Source organism: Penicillium verhagenii (genome assembly GCF_028828195.1).
Source record: "Penicillium verhagenii strain IBT 33310 chromosome Unknown utg000007l_segment0_segment0, whole genome shotgun sequence".
NCBI classification, from domain to species: domain Eukaryota; kingdom Fungi; phylum Ascomycota; class Eurotiomycetes; order Eurotiales; family Aspergillaceae; genus Penicillium; species Penicillium verhagenii.
This window is the reverse complement of record NW_026643171.1, coordinates 461,328-479,325: the sequence shown is the minus strand read 5'-3', so window position 1 is coordinate 479,325 and position 17,998 is coordinate 461,328. Positions and strand designations below refer to the sequence as shown.

At 49.0% G+C, this 17,998-nt stretch overlaps 8 protein-coding genes across 8 annotated transcripts; 2 read left to right on the top strand and 6 right to left on the bottom strand.

The window, feature by feature from the left end:
- Nucleotides 1-516: 516 nt before the first annotated feature.
- N7466_006874 (uncharacterized protein) lies at nucleotides 517-3,066 on the bottom strand (the record flags this gene model as incomplete). Its single annotated transcript, XM_057166263.1, has 1 exon — nucleotides 517-3,066. The coding sequence occupies one exon, from the start codon at nucleotides 3,064-3,066 to the stop codon at nucleotides 517-519; it is 2,550 nt and encodes an 849-aa protein (XP_057019304.1).
- Nucleotides 3,067-3,304: 238 nt separating this feature from the next.
- On the top strand, nucleotides 3,305-3,577 carry N7466_006873 (uncharacterized protein; the record flags this gene model as incomplete). Its single annotated transcript, XM_057166262.1, has 1 exon — nucleotides 3,305-3,577. The coding sequence occupies one exon, from the start codon at nucleotides 3,305-3,307 to the stop codon at nucleotides 3,575-3,577; it is 273 nt and encodes a 90-aa protein (XP_057019303.1).
- A 129-nt stretch (nucleotides 3,578-3,706) lies between these two features.
- Nucleotides 3,707-6,785, bottom strand: N7466_006872 (putative vacuolar morphogenesis protein AvaB; the record flags this gene model as incomplete). Its single annotated transcript, XM_057166261.1, has 4 exons — nucleotides 3,707-3,764; nucleotides 3,823-4,263; nucleotides 4,317-4,425; nucleotides 4,481-6,785. The coding sequence occupies 4 exons, from the start codon at nucleotides 6,783-6,785 to the stop codon at nucleotides 3,707-3,709; spliced, it is 2,913 nt and encodes a 970-aa protein (XP_057019302.1).
- A 1,642-nt stretch (nucleotides 6,786-8,427) lies between these two features.
- N7466_006871 (uncharacterized protein) lies at nucleotides 8,428-8,679 on the bottom strand (the record flags this gene model as incomplete). Its single annotated transcript, XM_057166260.1, has 1 exon — nucleotides 8,428-8,679. One exon carries the CDS (start codon nucleotides 8,677-8,679, stop codon nucleotides 8,428-8,430), a length of 252 nt encoding a protein of 83 aa, XP_057019301.1.
- A 148-nt stretch (nucleotides 8,680-8,827) lies between these two features.
- Nucleotides 8,828-10,674, top strand: N7466_006870 (uncharacterized protein; the record flags this gene model as incomplete). Its single annotated transcript, XM_057166259.1, has 2 exons — nucleotides 8,828-10,197; nucleotides 10,575-10,674. 2 exons carry the CDS (start codon nucleotides 8,828-8,830, stop codon nucleotides 10,672-10,674), a joined length of 1,470 nt encoding a protein of 489 aa, XP_057019300.1.
- Nucleotides 10,675-10,858: 184 nt separating this feature from the next.
- Nucleotides 10,859-12,323, bottom strand: N7466_006869 (bifunctional nucleoside/nucleotide kinase/histidine phosphatase family protein; the record flags this gene model as incomplete). The annotated part of the gene is made up of 3 exons (XM_057166258.1): nucleotides 10,859-11,515; nucleotides 11,586-12,172; nucleotides 12,224-12,323. 3 exons carry the CDS (start codon nucleotides 12,321-12,323, stop codon nucleotides 10,859-10,861), a joined length of 1,344 nt encoding a protein of 447 aa, XP_057019299.1.
- Nucleotides 12,324-13,275: 952 nt separating this feature from the next.
- On the bottom strand, nucleotides 13,276-14,445 carry N7466_006868 (RNA-binding protein; the record flags this gene model as incomplete). Its single annotated transcript, XM_057166257.1, has 4 exons — nucleotides 13,276-13,501; nucleotides 13,609-14,007; nucleotides 14,069-14,327; nucleotides 14,406-14,445. 4 exons carry the CDS (start codon nucleotides 14,443-14,445, stop codon nucleotides 13,276-13,278), a joined length of 924 nt encoding a protein of 307 aa, XP_057019298.1.
- Nucleotides 14,446-15,752: 1,307 nt separating this feature from the next.
- Nucleotides 15,753-17,792, bottom strand: N7466_006867 (sugar porter family MFS transporter; the record flags this gene model as incomplete). Its single annotated transcript, XM_057166256.1, has 4 exons — nucleotides 15,753-16,418; nucleotides 16,471-16,518; nucleotides 16,580-17,337; nucleotides 17,402-17,792. 4 exons carry the CDS (start codon nucleotides 17,790-17,792, stop codon nucleotides 15,753-15,755), a joined length of 1,863 nt encoding a protein of 620 aa, XP_057019297.1.
- Nucleotides 17,793-17,998: the final 206 nt, after the last annotated feature.

Here is a 17,998-nt window from a genome sequence, read left to right as displayed (position 1 = left end):
CGACTTCTCCTAGTCATTGACAATTACATTAGTCATTATTTCTTGACAAAATACCAGATTCACCCGGAACCTGATGGACGAACGGGGAACATAGTAAATAATTTACGAGATTAGAAACTTTCACTATCAAGGATTGGGAGAACGATTGGAGTATTGTAACGCTCGTGGTCTTCAAGTCATTCGCAGTCTTCATGGCGGTTCCGAGCGTTAGAAGTGCTTCACAAGGCTTGCCATGCTTTTCAGCATCTACTCTAAGCGACACCTGGGCATACACTTGTGGAAACCTGAATGTGGGCATGGATTTGTCCTAGAATAAGAATAGATAAGACCACGAGGTATCATATCTAACAAACCACCGAGCCACTGCAAATAACCACCTGGGCAAAACAATAATAATAAGAAAACTCAGAAACCTGAGATGAAAATGCCACTAAAAACGCCATCCAGTCCAGCCATCCATGGATCCGAATCACAACCACGGCCCCCCGCATCGTAAATCATGAATAAATAATAAAATCAAAGGACGCTCAGTTCTCGCCGTCCACTGTTCCCACTCCGCATGCTCATGCCAGTACCAGTACCCTGTCCACTCCACTCCGAAGACGAGGAATCTCCACGAGCACGGGAACCACCGGTACTGGTGCTAGCACCAATACTTATTCCCGCCGTCGTAAGGGAGTCCCCGTCATCCATGAGCGATGGCATGGCGCCACCGACCATTATGGGACGAATCTTGGCGCCAACGAAGCCACGGCGGTCACGGCCTGTACGGCCCCGGCCGAGCCAGTTGTGTTTGAGAGCTTTGCTGAGAATCTCAATTCTATCCTGCGATGCATCGCCTGTTTGGACGCTTGAGATGACACTGACGCATTGGAGCATGCGGCCTACGGTTTCGGTGATCACGTGTGATGAATCTGCAGAGCCGGCGCGGTGCATGATCGTTGGGCGCTGGTTCGAGGTTGGCGGGGATGAAAGGGATGAGAAAATCATTGGGTCCGGATTGGAAGAAGTATTGGATGTTGCGCGGCTGCGGGAGTTGCTGCTTCCAGGTCGGTAATTTGTGTTTGTGTGGGCCAAGATACTCATGGAGTCAGAGGAATAACTGTTTGCGGCAGTGCTGAGCATTGTTGAGGACTGGGAGTTGTAGCTGCCGAGGCCTGCATCGAGGGAGGCGGCGGTGCCAGGTCGGCCACCAGTGCCGGTGCTCTTGGCTGTCACGCTTAGTGTTGGGAATCCGGTGTTGATACTGTCAAGGCTGAGGCGGGAGAACGTCTGCTTAAGGGTTTCGTAGCGATTTAGGATCATGCGGTCTCGGAAGGCGATCAGGACTATGTTGCGCACGTCCAGAAATCCGCCGACCGGTAGTGACCCCCAGAATTCATGAGATTCACGAGGGGTCATCAAGGAGCCGACTCCCTTGAACTCGAGGTCCAAGGGTAGGAAGACAGCCTGGATGAAGGGGAGAATTGTACCAAATACCAGCATCCATACTTGAACTAGATGAGGGACGAGCTTTTCATCGGGGATTCCAACCAGGGAACTATGATTGAGTGTCGCAAAGCCCGTTTCAAGGAGTTCCTGAAGATCTGCAATAATGGATGTAGGGGTGCGTTTTTGTACGCAGCGTTGTAGATGTACCAGCACAAGCTTATTGAGGTCTTCGATAGCAATTCGCACATCCTCGCCATCAAAGATGACCAGCAACTTCGCTTTGAGAAAGTCCCATGCATCTTCAGGAGACATATTGTTAAGTCCGAACCCTTGCAAAGTTTCTCGTAGCACCGCCTCCCCCATCACACCAGACGAGCTGTTCAAAGATGAAGGCCCAGTAAAGACGGCGGCAGCGGCATTACCACCCGCCACTGTGTTGTTGAGCCATTCGGTATGCTCGGATTCCGCAAGCGCCTTCTCCTTTCCTTTTTCTTCCTTTTTCTTTTCGCGCAGAGCTCTTCCGCCATGTAGCAGATCCAGCCCACTGACGGATTTACCAAACGTGGCACCAGGAGCCGGGGATGAAGGACCCGTGAAAGAATAGAGTGATTGCGGTGCATTCGGGTCTGCAGGACGAGAATTACTCGACGCAGAGGATAGAGGCAGCTTCAGGTGCTCGTCGCGATCCTTCAACTTGAGCTTCTGCCGCGACAAGAAGTGATGCTTGTGTTTATCCTTATCCTTGCTGTCTTTCTCCGGTGCCGTGGGAGCTTTGTCTCCAGCCGGCACCACGGTACTGACCGAGGCATTGGACAGGTTATACATGGAGGAGTTATTCGAGGGCAAATCAGCCAAGCTAGCCGCAGACGCGCTGACCATGCGCGAAAGACCATTGCCAATCTTGCTCGGTGAAGGCAGCCCACGGTCCCGAGTGAAAGGATCCGACTTCTCTCGGCTGAGCACGAGGTTTTTTGGTTTCGAAAATATTCCTTTCTTCTTCTTGTTTTCTGGCTGGTCCACCGGCTGGGCTGCTGCTGCCCCGGCCCGCGGGAACACGACATTGGCGGCCGTACTTGCCACATTCGGAGAGGGTTGGTTTAGTCGGAGGGGAGCGGGTACCAACTGGGGTAAGGGTGGAGGGGAGGAACTGCCACTTCGTCGTATGTCGTCCGTGCGTTTTAATTGCTGCATGGCAGCCTGGGCGGCGATACGAGAAGCCGAAACCGGCGGCAGCTGATCGGACGATGCGGTAGGTAATGAGGGCTCAAAGAAGCCTTGTGAATGATGTCGAGATCTGTGGCGTGACAGTTCGGTCGAGGGGCCTCGCCCCGACGGCCGACGTTCTTGCGGCATTCGTGCGGCGTGCTGGGGCGACGTGGTTGATGAGGAGGATCGGTGAGGAGAGAAATAACCACCACCGGTGGGTGGATTGATCGGGGTGATCGGGGCAGCGGATACAGTTGTCACATTGGAGGAGGCATCACTACCGGAGGATCCAGGACGAGTCAATTCATCATCTTCTGAATCGTCGTCTTCGTCGTCGGAGACTGGAGGCTGGGGGTGATGACGATAGACTGGGGCGGGGGCTCGTTGGGACCGGCCCGGAGAGTTTGGAGAACGATAAGTTGGGTTCATGACGAGCGATCCATGTTATATAGACGAGTTTTTATTCTCTCTATCTATAGGAGTGTGAGAAAGGTGTCAAGGTCGGAAGCCTATTTTATCATTTAATCGGCGATCAACAAACTCACCCCTTTGGGTTTAGTCAATCGACCGCCGATCTTTTCTTTTTCTTTCCCCGCCAACTCCCACATTCCAACCCTCTTTTTCCCACATTCTACACAACTTCACTACATTTATAACAATTTCAATCATGGCCAACACTCCTCTTCAAGCTATCTACACCGCTCCAGATGCCACAAAGTCTTTCCAGCATGCAATCCCTGTGACTACCTCCAATACTCTCGCCGCCAAGCACACCCACCTGACTGCCCTCCAATCGATGATCCCCAAGCTTCAGGACGAGATCAACGTCTTCTTAACCGCGCGTATGGAAGAGGATAAAAAGGCAGAAGGACAAACCTCAGAGAAGGAATCTAAGGAGGAGGAGAACTACGGCGAGGAGATTGTCGAAGACGATGCCTGATCAACATCCAACATCCATGACATGATATAATATGCTACAACTGGGTATCAAACGAAAAAAGACCAAAACCTGCACTATGCAGAAGAGAAAAGAAAAAAAAAAAAAAACGAAACCTGAAGCTGTACAACTCTATCCGGAATGAACGCCCGCAACTCGACTTGCGCAGCCCAAATGAACAACGGTGTTGCTGGACAAGTTAGCAAAAAGAGCAAGACTTGTTAGGCGGAATAAACCTGGAAACTTACTCGGGGAATACATTGATCACACTTCCTCCCAAGCGCTTGTGACACACACCACAAATCCGCTCTTCTGTGATCGTAACGTGTCGTGCCCGGGTCCCACCTCGAACATTCTCACCGAGTGTGAGTTGGGCCTCGGTCTGCATGTCGCGTGCCTTGCGCAGACTCGCCACAATGCGGGCTTCGTTGAAGACAGAATTGGCCGCGCGCATCCGGCCCTTGAAATAAAATTCAAGGTCTTGAACGGCCAGTGTCGCAGGGATCAGACCTAGAGCTGCATCGGCTGGCAATCGAGATCCGTGCTTGGCGAGCATGGCTAGTGCCGGTCCTTTCTGGGTCGGGTGGCCATGTGGTGGGGCCAAGTAGAGGGACAACAATGTTAGGTAGATGGATTGTTCGGGTTCTTTCTTTTCGGCATGTTCGGCCAAATGAACATGGTTGCAGTACCTATTTTGAATGAAATTAGCAAGAGTCCAATAAAACAAGTAAAGAGGACTTACTCTTCCGCTTTGTCGTGAGCTTCAAGCTTGAATACGTATATCTCAAGCACTTGGCGGTGCTGTCCCATCTTGCTAAAAACAATAGCTCGTGCCTCATAGAATTCGGGATCTGCATCATTCAAGTTAGTACATATCTCAAATTCGCGGATTAGATTCGAGCCTACCTTCGCGGTCCAGCCGGTTCAGAATCTTAGCTGGTGAGTACTGCTCGCTTTCCTTGAGCATCTCCAAGAACTTTTCTTTTGTCTGGGCATCATTCTTGTCCGCTGTAAGGTGATCAAGATACAAGACCAAAAGCTGCTGATGCAGGTCCGGGCTCATATCATTCCACTCGTGGATAACATGTTCAAGATATCGAACAGCAAGTTTGGAGTCAAGGCTCTCCAAGAACCGTATGACTTTGTGGCGCGGCAGAGTTTCGGCATTCTCGGTGTCTGTCAAGAATACCTCCATACCGATCTCTTGGTCAGTTTGAAGGGGCCATTCACCGAATTCAAGGATCAAATCAATTTCATCCGGTGGAAGATTCTGCAGATAGGCAACAGTGCGTGTTGGCCCACTAAGAACACCTTCTTCTCCCTGTCCGAACCGGCGAAGCAATTCCAAAGCTTGGCGGTGCAGCTTCTTGCCGTAAAGGAAATCAATAAGATCATTATATCGTCCAGTTTCTTCTAGTCGTTCCATTACTACCTCTGGGTCACAGAAGTTTGCAATGCGGAACAAAGACCCTGCAAGTGAGGGTGTTGCATACATGTGGGCGCGGAACAAGGTTGTGTCGACTAGGCGCGCCTTCTCACGGATTGTGGACAGGAAATCCTCCGAGGATGGGAAATCCAACAGTTTCAGCACAGAGGCGCTAGCTTCGTCTGTAATATCAGTTGGCGCGGGAGCTTTGAGGCCCCCATCTTGACCCAGAAATCTTTGGAAGCGCCGACGAACGTCTGCCAAGTAGCCTTGGAGTTCACGGACTGAATTCTTCAAGTCTTTTTCCTCATCCCGGATGCTTCCTGAATCGCTGCTCCCGTCAGCTCGCCTTAAGAAAGACTGGACGGATGCGGCATAGAGAGAAGAGGTTTGGCCTCCGCTGGCTCCATGAGTTCCATTGACCCCATTCGCTGGGGGGTCGGAGGGGCCATCAGCTTGCAAGCCATTGATCTTTGGGTCTGAACTTCGCGGGTCTGAGCCATTATCGGTCGGTTCTTGAACAGCAGAAAGATCGCCAGCGATAAGCCGAGGATAAAGTCGAATGACCGTCTCAGGAGAAGCTGAGACCTCAGTGAATAGATCCAAAGAATCTCGGTACTTGTGCAAGGCGAACAAGCTCTGTGCCTTTTCAAGCTGAGCAGTGCGCAGTCGACCGGCCTTATCTCGGAGCAGAGCATCTTCTAACATCCCCAAAAGACTAATAGCTTCATCAAGATAGCCCTTCTCAACCAACGTATCAATCTGGGTGTCATAGCTCAAAGCATCCATCCGCCAAATCGTGCGATCACTACCAACTAAGAACCCCTTTCCGGCATGAGCGAGGCTGATATTCGGCTGGGGAATGTGCAATATGCTTGCCGATGGAAGCGGGATCGACTGTAACAGTGACAATGTCTCCGGGTTTCGAACTTCGAGTACGCCCTTGGCTGTGTCGTGTAGTGCTAAAAGGAACGGGTACGAGTAACCAATCTCCACGGGAGCATGGCTCCAGGGGATCTGTCGTCGTCCAAGTGGCTGACCATCAACATCAATGAAATTGGTATTCACATCCTTGGCCAATAATATCTGGCCTTCACGTAGCCTCGAGGCAAGTGGTTTCGGTACCATCCCTCCTATGCCAATGTAGCTCATGCTCGCTGCCCCGACACCTGTAAATCGTCCCGGCTCCTCCATGCTTCCAGGGCTGGGAAGCTCAGTGATCTTGCCACCTTCAACATCCACCATAACAAAGCTCGAGCCTAATCCAACAACCAGTCGTGTCGCGGACACCCAGGTCAAGGTCTTGACCCCGCTCACCAAGCTCAACTCCGTTGTATTTGGTTCCAGCTCCATGTCCCGCCACACCCACATCAAGATTTTCCGTTTGACGGCAACAGCCAGCCGAGACACGATAGCAGGCACATTTGTGTCGGGGTCATTTACCACGTTCGAGGTGATCGCAAACGCCGAGGCTCCTTTCGTCTGCGCAAGCTGTTCCTGAAATTCGTAGGTCTGGGAGTCGTGGAAGCTCACATAGCCACCAGACAATGAAACAATGACATGCGCCTCCTTCACCAGGGCCAGTTGCTCGATTTTGTACCGCGCAAACTTGTCCACCTCGCGGAGAAGCTCGGTCTTGCCATCGTCTGTTACGCGGTAGATGCGGAGTGTGCCATTGTTGAGGCCGGCTAGTAGTCGGTCGCCATAGGCTAGCACCGAGTCGATTCTGGATTTGTCGCGTGGTTTTAGCTCCACTAGCGGTTGCGCGGTGAATGCGGATAACATCGCGCGCCGGCAAGGGTCAATTTGTCCCTCCTGTCCCTCACTGGGCTCCTTGTGGTGCTTGTGGTATCGAGAAGCTCCGCCTTGTGACGTCTTGATGAGTCAGCGGTTTTGGTGCCTGAGGCGATGAACTACCCAAAATAACCTTCATTCACGGGCCGGCTTAGAAGTTAGGGCTACCTGCAAAATAGATTTACTACGACTTCTACCTACATAGGTTCTTATTATATATCCATGCACTTAGTGGAGTTGAAAATTCCTGCATGTGTCTCTTTAGTTTAAAATTCATGCCGGAGGTTTGTCGTTCCGCTACTGTGCTGAAGATTCGAGACCACAATGCTGGCATAACCACCGCATTAGCTAGGTCAACTGGTACTGTACCTAGTAAGCAGTCTTGGTATCACATTGATATTGCTTTTCTTCTCTAATTTCATCTCATCCTTACGGATGTTTATCTTATTCTTTTGGTAGATGCCTGCTCAAGTGCTACATCCAGATGCCCATACTATATTTACAAGATGCACATGTGCACGCACGTATCAATTGATACAGACAAATAACCTTGGAAAGCACTAGCTAAGCAAAGTGACGTATCGATCCCAATGCCCAATCTTCTAAGCTTTCTATGTGGAGCTTCCAACTCTGGAGCCTTTCAAGGTTGGTTACAAACATTTACAGTCGAAATATAACCTTGGAAGTATTCAATGTGCTCATACATTCGCAACATTGAATGAGTTAAATGAAATTAGAAAGAGGGTTATTTCTAGTTTCAGATGTTTCCACCTTGAATGTTCTTTTGAGGCAGGAGAACCTCCTACTACCTAGAACATACTATACATGTATTTGCTAGCACGTATATCAAGTGCTAGTAGATACACTTTAATGTTAAATCCACTGGTCCATTCCAACATTGATTGAACCTTGAAAGGTTAGTACATGTGTCTTTGTTTTTTTGAGGTACTGCCCTGCTCCCAAGATCTAAGACATGGAATTCGAGACTGGAAAAGGGAAACTTCGACTTTAAGAACTGTTCAAATCAATTGATATTAGTTTTCAAACATAATCAGTCTGCAAATGACCTCTATACACAGATATTGTTGGAGGGTTAGCTCTATTCAAACATTTGAACGGTCTTGATATGTATGCAGAACTGCGTAAACAGTTAAGATACTATGAAGATGCTAGCCATGGTAAAGGAAGCAGATGGAAGTCACAGTGCTGCCTCCAAGCTTCTAAGCATACCTCTGAATAGCCTCGCAAACACTGGAGGCCACAAAGACCCCGCAGTGCACGTGTCAGAGCCTTTGCAGCCCAAACAGGCAGTCGTTTAACACCTCAATACATATCGTTCACTCACTGTGTGGAATCCTCAAACTCGTTTCATTGTTCACCTTCTCTTCTGTGCATCTGTCATCCTGTTCGCACTGTTCTCCCCGTCACAGCTCCGAACTGCCATTCTCTTCTCATCGTCGTCGTCACCGTCTTGTCGCCGCTATCTTGTTGCCGCTGTTTTGTTATCGTCGTCTTCATTCACACTGCTTTCCCTGCCACAGCTCCTAACTGTGCTTCTCTTCCCGTCTTGTGGTCGTTAGTTTGTTGTCATCGTTTTCATTCGCACTCTTTTTCCTGCCACAGCTCCTAATTGCTATTCTCCGCCCATCTTTGTGGTCGGTATTTTGTGGTCGGTATTTTGTTGTCGTCGTTTCTTGTCGTTGACCTTGTCGTTGAACTTGTCGTTGACCTTGCCGTTGACCTTGCCGTTGACCTTGCCGTTGACCTTGCCGTTGACCTTGCCGTTGACCCTAAAAGTCTTGTCGTCGTTGACTTTGACGTTTACGTTGTTTTCGTCTTTATCGTCGTCAATTCGTTTTCCTCGTTTTCTTCGTCGTTTTGCCATTGTGGTTTTGCGTTCTTTTGCGTCGATTTATTGTCGTCGTTGACATTGACAGTGTCATATTCGCTCTCTTCATCATCGCCATCGTCATTCTCCTTTCACTCTTTTTTCTTCCATTATCGTTGCTTTCGTCGTCACCATCACCGCCGCCATGGTAGACCGAATCTTTCTCCCTCCCATCTTCGACGTCATGATCGACAATGCTCTCCGAGATGGATCCCATGAAGCACTTCATTCGATCGTCAGTATCGAGAAGCTTGGAGCCATGGGGCCTGCGGGAATGGAGCTTATGTCCTGGACATGGACGAAAGCCAAGTCTGCAGCCGCAAAGAAAGCGTATGCTCCGAATCACCACTCAGACTATGTTGGAATGCTGCATACACCTGCTGGAACCAGCAACATGGGAGCTCGGGGGATTATGGACAACCTCTGCAGTGGTTGTATCCATTGTTTCCGCTTTCTTGTAGGGAAGGATATCATCTCAACAACCGGATTTGACGACCTGGGACAAGGGTACATGTATGTTGCATCTTTCCTGGATTATCGTGACATCGTCAACTTTCTTGCAACCAAGATTCCATTGGAATGGGTTTTTTATCCCCAAGACCGCCTCCGCACTACCCAGACGCCTTTTAGCATTTCCTTGAAGTCTGAGGAATCGATGTGGATTATGCTGGACCGAATTGCTGAGTTACCCTCGCAGCAGCATCCTGGATATCGGCTTCGTAGATGGATTGAAGACGTACAGCTTGTTCAAATGGCGAGTTGGATGAATCCTGAAGCCGCTTACAAGCTGCTCAGTTGGGGTATCAACTTCGGGTCTGGGACGGATGCCCTTCTAGGGACCGTATGGACCAGCCTTATCACGACGAAGAACCCACACCGGGTAGCGATGCTGGAATGGCTGGATGATAACTCTTCCCCGTTCCTCATAGGGGCCCCGATCGTACCGCTGATAAATCAGACCGTATACAACAACCCGTCCGAGCGGCGCTTCCATGAGCTCCCTCCTGGGCATTGGCCACCGTGGGGCGTTGCGATGGCCATGGGAGACAAAGAATCTGCTTTTACTCTTGCAGCTTTGCCCAGGACCAACCGCCTTATGCGGTGTGGTTTGGGTAGTGATTCCATGTACCGTCATCAAGAACTCGGATATGCCGCAATTTATAACGTCAAAGAGGAACATATTGAGCTCCTGGATGATTGGCTAGAGAAAGCTTCCACCGACCTTGAGCTCCTGGATCGATTTCATGGAGTCACCCACATGATCGAAGATCTTTTGTACAGGGTCTTGTACTTCCGAAGTCAAATCTGGAGGAAATGGCCACGCTGGGTCTGCTCTGGCGAACGGCCAACTTTGCCCTTGCCCACTTCATTGCTACAGAAGAAGAGAAAGGAAACGTCACATAAGATCGATGTGGCTTTTCGCATGATTCACTTGATTCTTCGAAAGGCTTTTCCGGGGTCCGCAAACCAAGGTCAAAGGGTACCGTACTTTGACGGAATAATGAGCGATCCTCGGTATGAGATGTTCGTCGGTCGTATCAAGAGATTGGAATATTTCGGCGAATTCCCGGACCTAGAAGACCTTCTGGATCTGATAGAATTCGGACCAAGGGCGACTCGATCCGGAAGGATATTGGGTGGACCATAGTGTTCGATCACTTTGTCATGTGATCGGTACTCTTACTCCACCCTCTTGTAGATAGCTTGTTCTCTTCCTTCTCTTCTTCTTTCTTTTCTTCCTTGCAGCACACAATACCATTACATTGCGTTCTCGCCCTCCTTCCTTTGTAGACTCGATTCCTCGTGTCTCTTCACATAGCTTCGTCGCCCTTCAAGTTCATCCAAGCAACACGGACTTTGCATTAAAGGAAAGACCGACATCACTCTGCAAGTCAACGAGAAAAGAAGAGAAGGATCGTGAAGGACTCGGAGCGTGTTGCGTTATGGAACGTGTTGCGTGATGGAACATGCGTGATGAAGCGTGTTGCGTGATGAAGCGTGTTGCGTGATGAAGCCCACGTTACGTGATGTTTGAGTTGACAGTTGACTCAAGGATTTGTCATCGTTACTATTAATAACTAGTTCTTATCAACTCAAACAAAATGTCTATGAGGGAATTTGGCATTTTTGGTATCTGAGCATGACTGAAAAAAAAAAAAAAAAGAAAACTACCTCGTTATTTCTTTTCCTGTCCCTCGATATCAGCTGGGAAGTCCTGGTGCTTCGCCGAACTTCCCTTCCCACGCCACGTAGACACAGCAGATATGCCTGCTTTAAAGCGTTGTTCTTCTGTACCATACGCACGAGGCGTAAGCTTAATCAACGTGTGCAGAGGAACCTCCATCCACGGACTCTTCTCCTGCGGCACATTCATAAAGTATGAATAAATACAACGCAATACAGCCTGGTGCGTAACGATAATCACATTCTCACTGCGCTCCAACTCCATGATGATGGGTTCCAAACGGATCACGACGTCGCGATAGGACTCGCCACCACGGTAACGGTAGTTGTACTTGTCTTCGTCACGAGCAGCAAAGTCCTCTGGGTACTCCTCGGCGATTTCTTCATAGGTGAGGCCATCACAGACGCCCGAGTCCAGCTCGTCTAGCGCTTTCCATTCTAGTTTCTCGAAGCCAGTTTCGGCTTTGAGGTGCCGGGCAGATTGGATGGTACGGCGGAGGGTTGAGGTCCAGATGACAATCTTGGTGTTCTCGGGAATTCCGGATTTGCGCATTAGCTCGGGTAGAGCGCGAGCGTAGGCTTCACCACGCTCTGAGATGTTGGAGTCACCGCCAATACGGCCTGTAAGATTATATTCCGATTCACCGTGCTATTTAGGTTAGAACAAAAACGCATTCACAATGTCATTCTCTGTTGGAAGAAAAAAAAAAAAAACTCACTCGAGATAGCCAGATTGATCGGGGCTTGATGTGCAGGTTTTGAATGTAGTACACCAGACGACTTGACAAATAGTCCTTGATCTGGTTGATGATAACAGTTGATCCAACATTGATGAGCTTGACATAAGTGTAGGACTTTTCGCCATCGCCAATCGTCTCGTAAGCTTTTTCATAGTTGACAATACGCTTCCGGAAATCCTGGGCGGCCAACTCAGGGTCCTGACCCTTGTAATCCGGCGAAGTGGTCTTGACTTCTAGAATATTGTTCATGATGAGATCTTCGTCATCACAAATTGACTCAACGAAGAGTGTCTCGATATCGGCAGCAGCACACTGCTCATGAATCCACTTTCGGCGTTCCTTTGTGGAATTGGTTGCATCTAAAATGGCAACCACGCCCTTGCCGGCTTGGAACCAAGCCAGCATGTCAGACATGGCGGCCTCAGCGGCCGCCCGGCGCATGCGCTCACCCTCAGCATTGTGGGGATCGAAGAAAGTGGCCTCTGGCTGGGGAGTGTTATGGCGCCGATAGCTGCCAACGTTGAATACACGAGCTGGAATGCCCACCCAGGCCAGATATCGCATAGCTATGGCTAAATTAGACTTCGGGATCATGATCTAATGGTGGGGTTGCTTACCCTTTCCAGCTATGAGACTCTTGCCCCGCGCTGGGAGGCCAACCATGACCACGCAAATTTTGGAATCATCTGACTTGATAGGAGGTAAGTTTGGAGCCATGTTGAAACAAGATGATCAAGGATGGACGAAAAGGGGAATGGAGCACATGGGTAAGAAACAATAAATGAGACAACAGGAGAAGCGGGGGCAAAAAGGCCGGAATTAAAGGGATGAAGAACAAAATAAAGATCAAATGATCACAAAGGTCCCTTGATATAAGAGGGTCTCTATGGGCTTAGCGTCTAATGATCTCATGGTCTGCATAGTCATCGCCAAGTCTTTTTCCATGTACTTCTTTAGATGCGATTTGAGAGAATGAATTACCCCCACATCTTCAGAGGACAAACAATAGAAAGGTCGATAGCCCAGGCTTATATGACCCCGATCTTAGATCTGATATCATTGGAGGGATCAAAGCTGGACCGAGGCAAAGAGATAGGAGGGGCAGGGATCCCCGCGGACAGAAGGCGATCCGCAGCTAAGGGATAGAAAAAAGAGGGGCAATTGCTTCCACAATATATGACTTACGCTAGCAATAAAGACCTTATGCTGCTGCTGACTCCGGATAACACTTTTTGAAGACATTGCGAAATTTGAGATATCGGGAGGAATAGGGACAAGTTTCCGACCCGAGGCCGAGAGAGAGGATTCGGTATATCTCAGCTAAGCATGCAGGGATTCGCAGGGGGGGTATTGAATTGGTTTTGACTAGTTAGATCCCAGGTTTGTTTTTTTTTCGCAAAAGTAAAAGAAGAATATAATTTAAACTTGGAGAAAAGAAAAGAAAAAAAAAAGGATTGAAGGGAAATGTGATCATGCGGTGAGTCTGGAATTTGCTCCACTATCGATAACTAACGTCATCCAATTTTCCCGTTTTCTGTTTCCCCGCTTGGAATCCAAAGTAATATATAATTTTTAAAAACCCCCTAATGAATGCCCTTTCTATAAAACTCCTATATCTATAGTGCTGCTTTTCGTTGGTTTTGGTCGTTTTGATCATCATCATCAAGTCTTAAAGCTGAGCCTCGGGGCTAATGCGCTCTTCCGGCTTGGTGATGGTCGTGCCCCGCGCCCGCTGCACGCGGATCGGGCCACCCCACGGTCCTTGTTGTCCGTTCAAAGTGTTGAGGGCCCGTTGAGCCTCTTCCACACTTCCGAGATCGACAAACAGATAATAGTGCTCGCCGGGCTCGAATCGCTTCGCGGGGTGAGGGGAGAACAGCTTGCTCACTTTCTCACTAGGACACCAACAACACCACGTCAGTAACGATCTCCCAGAAAACAGAGAGTAAAAGCAAAAGAAGCTTCAAAAAAAAAAGAGGAGGACATCTTGGAAGAAACTTACACGGTGTATCCTTGGAAAAAGACCTTCATCTGGGCCTCTAACACCTCAGGCTCGGCCACACGGGGCAATCCACCCACGTATACGCGTTGACTCGATTCGGAGCTGAAGTTGGAGTTGGAGTTGGAGCTGAAGCTGGGCGAGCTGATCTTGGGCAAACCCTCAGCATCCGAACGACGCCATCGGTCCACGTTAATCGGCGATCGCTGCTGCTGCTGTTCACTGGCACGCTCGGCCGATGACTTGGCCACGCCGGGCTTGATCTTAACGGGACGACCCAGCATATCCTTTCCATCCAAGTCGATCATGGCCCGCTCAGCCTGTTCTTTTGTGTGCAGGTCGACGAAACAGTACGAAGGGTTCCGGCCGGTGAAGGGATCAATGGCAATGTCGATGCGCTCGCTATCAAGGGTTCAGACTCAGCAAGGCCGGTAAGCCAGCGAAAATGTTAGAAAAGCCATACATGGAGAACTCGGAAGCTGTGAAGAGTGCTTCAACATCCTCGGACTTGGCCGTATAGGGCATGTTGCCCACATACAGGCGGCGGCCATCGGAAATAGCTTGGGGCACATGGGATCCTGGACGACTAAAGGCGGTGCGGGAGGTATTGGTTCGCGGGGAGGGGGGGGGGGGTTGAGGGCTTTCTTCGCCCTTCATGCGCCAGTTCGCGGAGTTGAAGGCGCGACCGTTGGTCCGAACATTTTGGTGAGGAGTTCTGGGAGCTGGGATGGATTGTTAGATCTGCAGAGCTCTAGAATAAATGATCGGCCGTTTTTTTCTTCTTTTGCTGGCTGACATACCTTGTTGCTCGTCAGGTCTGGGGATCTCGGTATCGGCCATGATCTGGAAGTTCAATAAGAAATTGTTCAAAGCCACTCCAGGACAAATCTCTTACTGAAATTTCCACTCGGATTAATCAACAATCGATTTTCTGTGCAGAACCAGAAAACCCCAAAGTGATGCTTCATCACTTTTTTTTTGTTTGTGAGTGCAAACACTGCAAACACGTGATTCCACTATTTATTTTTTCGCGCGGCGGCTCGCTTCTTCCCTTTTTCTTCGTTACAGAAAATTTATCCGATCTTTCTTCGGATTCCAACCAAACCCATGATTCGGTTGTGGCTTGGTTCCGTTGATATGCTGCAATGAAGTCTTTCATGTTCATGCAATGCTTCCATAATGCGGGCAAGCATTGCATGACCAGAAAGCTAAATTTGACAGCTTGAAAACTCTTCAAGCCCGCCTTTCACATAGCACTCGAGCTATTCACCACTAATCGGTAAGCTTTATCTTGTCTTTTCAGCCCCTTCTGCTTCAGTGATGAGTATGATTATACACAGACCTGTTCCAAAATACCTTGAGGATACCAGATCGATTAAAATCTGATCGAAGCTTTTCAATTATGTTTCATTCAACGCCATGTCTGATCATTGCTAATGGACATTCAATTCAAGTACACAGGACCATACAGAATCAGATCTCAACACTAGCACCTACAAATTCTGTAGACACTAATGTGTAAGTCTCTTTGTCTTTACTTTATCGCCCCCTGCTTCTATGACGAGTATGATTATACACAGACCTGTTCCAAAATACCTTGAGGATACCAGATCGATTAAAATCTGATTGAAGCCTTGCTTTTCATTTTACTTGAAAGCATCTTATGACCATTGCTAATGATCATTTCAGTACCCAGGAATTTACTTCATCTCGACATTGATCATTGAACACGACTACCTCATTCATCCTTCTATCAAGCTTATATGGTTAGTATTCCTTGTTTTTTCTCTACCACCCTTGCTTCTATGATGAGTATGATTATACACAGACCTGTTCCAAAATACCTTGAGGATACCAGATCGATTAAAATCTGATTGAAGCTTTGCCTTTATCTTACTTGCAAACCTTTGATGATCATTGCTAATGATTATTATCAGACTACAGATTCATCTTAGTGAAAATCATTAAACAAAATGCAAATATGCTTGATATAATTTCTGAATATTCCTGCCAAATCAGTAGATTCCTTTCAGTAGATGACAGTCCCTCGATCTGGGCAGCTGGTAATTCGTATAAACATACCTAGCTAGGCCCAAGGCAAGACCCACAGAGCTAGTACCCTCCAGGTGTCCTTCAAGGCCCAAGCATTAAGCATTATACCCCAAGTCTGCCTGCACTGGCCCCATTTCCTCCATCTCATAAAGAAGCTCAGGCTTAACATCCTTCCCCAACCCATACCTCTTGAAAAAGTACGGAATCTGCCTCAACCCATACTGCGCATGAAACTTGGTCGGCACCGAAAATACCTGATCCAGCTCCTCCAACGTCTTATTCTTGGTCTCAGGCATGAAAAGCAACACAAGCCACCACCCGACAATGTTCCACGCAGCATAAAACGCAAAAGCCCCCTGCGCCGTAAACGCACTCTGCATAGACGGCCACGTAATGCCCAGAACGAAGTTGAAAAACCACGTCGTTGCCGTCGCCAATGCCATTCCGTGCGGTCGGACGTAGAGAGGATATGCCTCGGCCGAGTATGTGAATGGCACTGGGCCCGCGCCGGGGGAGTAGACCATGCCGAAGAGGTAAGTTCCTATTACTATGCATACTATTCTGGCGCTGTGTTCTTCGGGGATCCAGAAGCTGAAGCCTGTGAAAAACATGGCCAGTGACATGAGAGGGAACGTGACGAGCAGGAGATTGCGGCGGCCGAATGTATCGATTGTGTAGATTGCTGGGATTGAGAAGAGCCAGTTTATTACGCCCCAGCCGAAAGAGGTGAGCATCGATGACACGGCGCCAATGTTTGCGTCCTGTGTTTCCTTGTTAGATCTGGGCGATGGTGAAGAAGAGTATTAAACGTACCATGAAGATTGCAGATGAGTAGTACGCGATGACATTGACTCCACAAAGCTATTTCTGCTTAGCGTATGCATGATGCAGGTCCGTTTCTTTGTATGCAAGTCTTACTCACCTGCTGCATGATCATGACAATCTGCGAAGCGATCATCGCTCGCCGGTTCCGAGGAACCTTGATCAGCTCCATAATCTTATTCCGACCCAGCTCCATGCTCTTCTCCGCCTCCAACAGCGTATGCATATAAAACATGTCCCTCGCCGCCTGGATCCTATGATGCCGCAACGAACACATCGACTCATAAGCACGATAATACTGATTCTGACTCATATACCAACGCGGCGACTCAGGACACGCAAAAACAAAGGTCAAAACGATAACGGCCGGGATCACCGCAGACCCCATCATAAACCTCCAGTTCAAACCAACAATCGTGCTCTGGTCAGGGATCTGATAGAATGCCAAGTCCGCCACATATCCCAGCATGATACCGAATGCAGTCCACATCTGCCACTGCATCACCAGGGCACCGCGAATAGAGGAGGGGACTGTCTCGGCTGCGTAGATGGGGACGGTCGCGGATTTGGGACCGATGCCAAATCCCAAGGCGAAGCGGGAGAGAAACAGGTTCCACCATTCCGATGCGCAGCCGGACCAAAATACGGCGAGGGCACTAAAGACACATGTGATGAAGATTGTTCCTCTTCGACCGAACCATTGGTTGAATGGGACTGTGAGCCAGGAGCCGATGAAGGCGCAGCACAGATAGGGGGCGGATGTGATCAGGCCTAGGATCCAAGTACTTCGGGCACTGTCGTCTGCGATTCCAAATTGATGTTTATACCAAAGCTGGGCGCCGTTGATTGTCGTTTCGTCTTAGATTCGGTTGATGTTAGCAATGTGTTATTTGGTGTCGTTGTGGGGGTAAAATTATCTCACCCATCCCCTGGACAGCAGCTGAAAGCGAACATAGGACAATCACTAAATACATCTTCTTCGGTTGTGACCATCGGTGCTCGATCTCGTGGAGTAGAATTGCTTTTTCTTGAGGCGTCAAGGCCTCAATACTGGCGAACCGCTCCGGCGCCTGAGCCAACACCGCGCCCAGCTCAAAAGCCCGAATGTCCTCCTCGTCGCCTATATCGTGCGTTATTGCAAAAACGCGACCCTGCTTCCGCAGCTCAGCATGGCTATACCCGGCCAACGGATTCGAGAGCTTAGCATTGAGATTACGACGGGCGTGCTCTGCAGTGTTCTCGTAGTCGTGCTGCGGAGCGAACTGCTCGGCAAAGGGCTCGTTTTTCTCCGCCATTTGGATCTTGTCTGGCATGAATGTTGGCCACGAGAAAGAAAAAAATATCAGAAAAAAATGCATTGGAATTAAGTGGGGGATGTACTATGTACTGTGGGCGAACTCGGACCACAACAAAGAAATCTCGGAGCAAACATGTTGCTTGCTTTTTGAGCCTGCTGGGATACTTGTCAAAGAAGAGATGTTCATACATACAGAACTATAAGCGAGCTAGTGTAGATGGC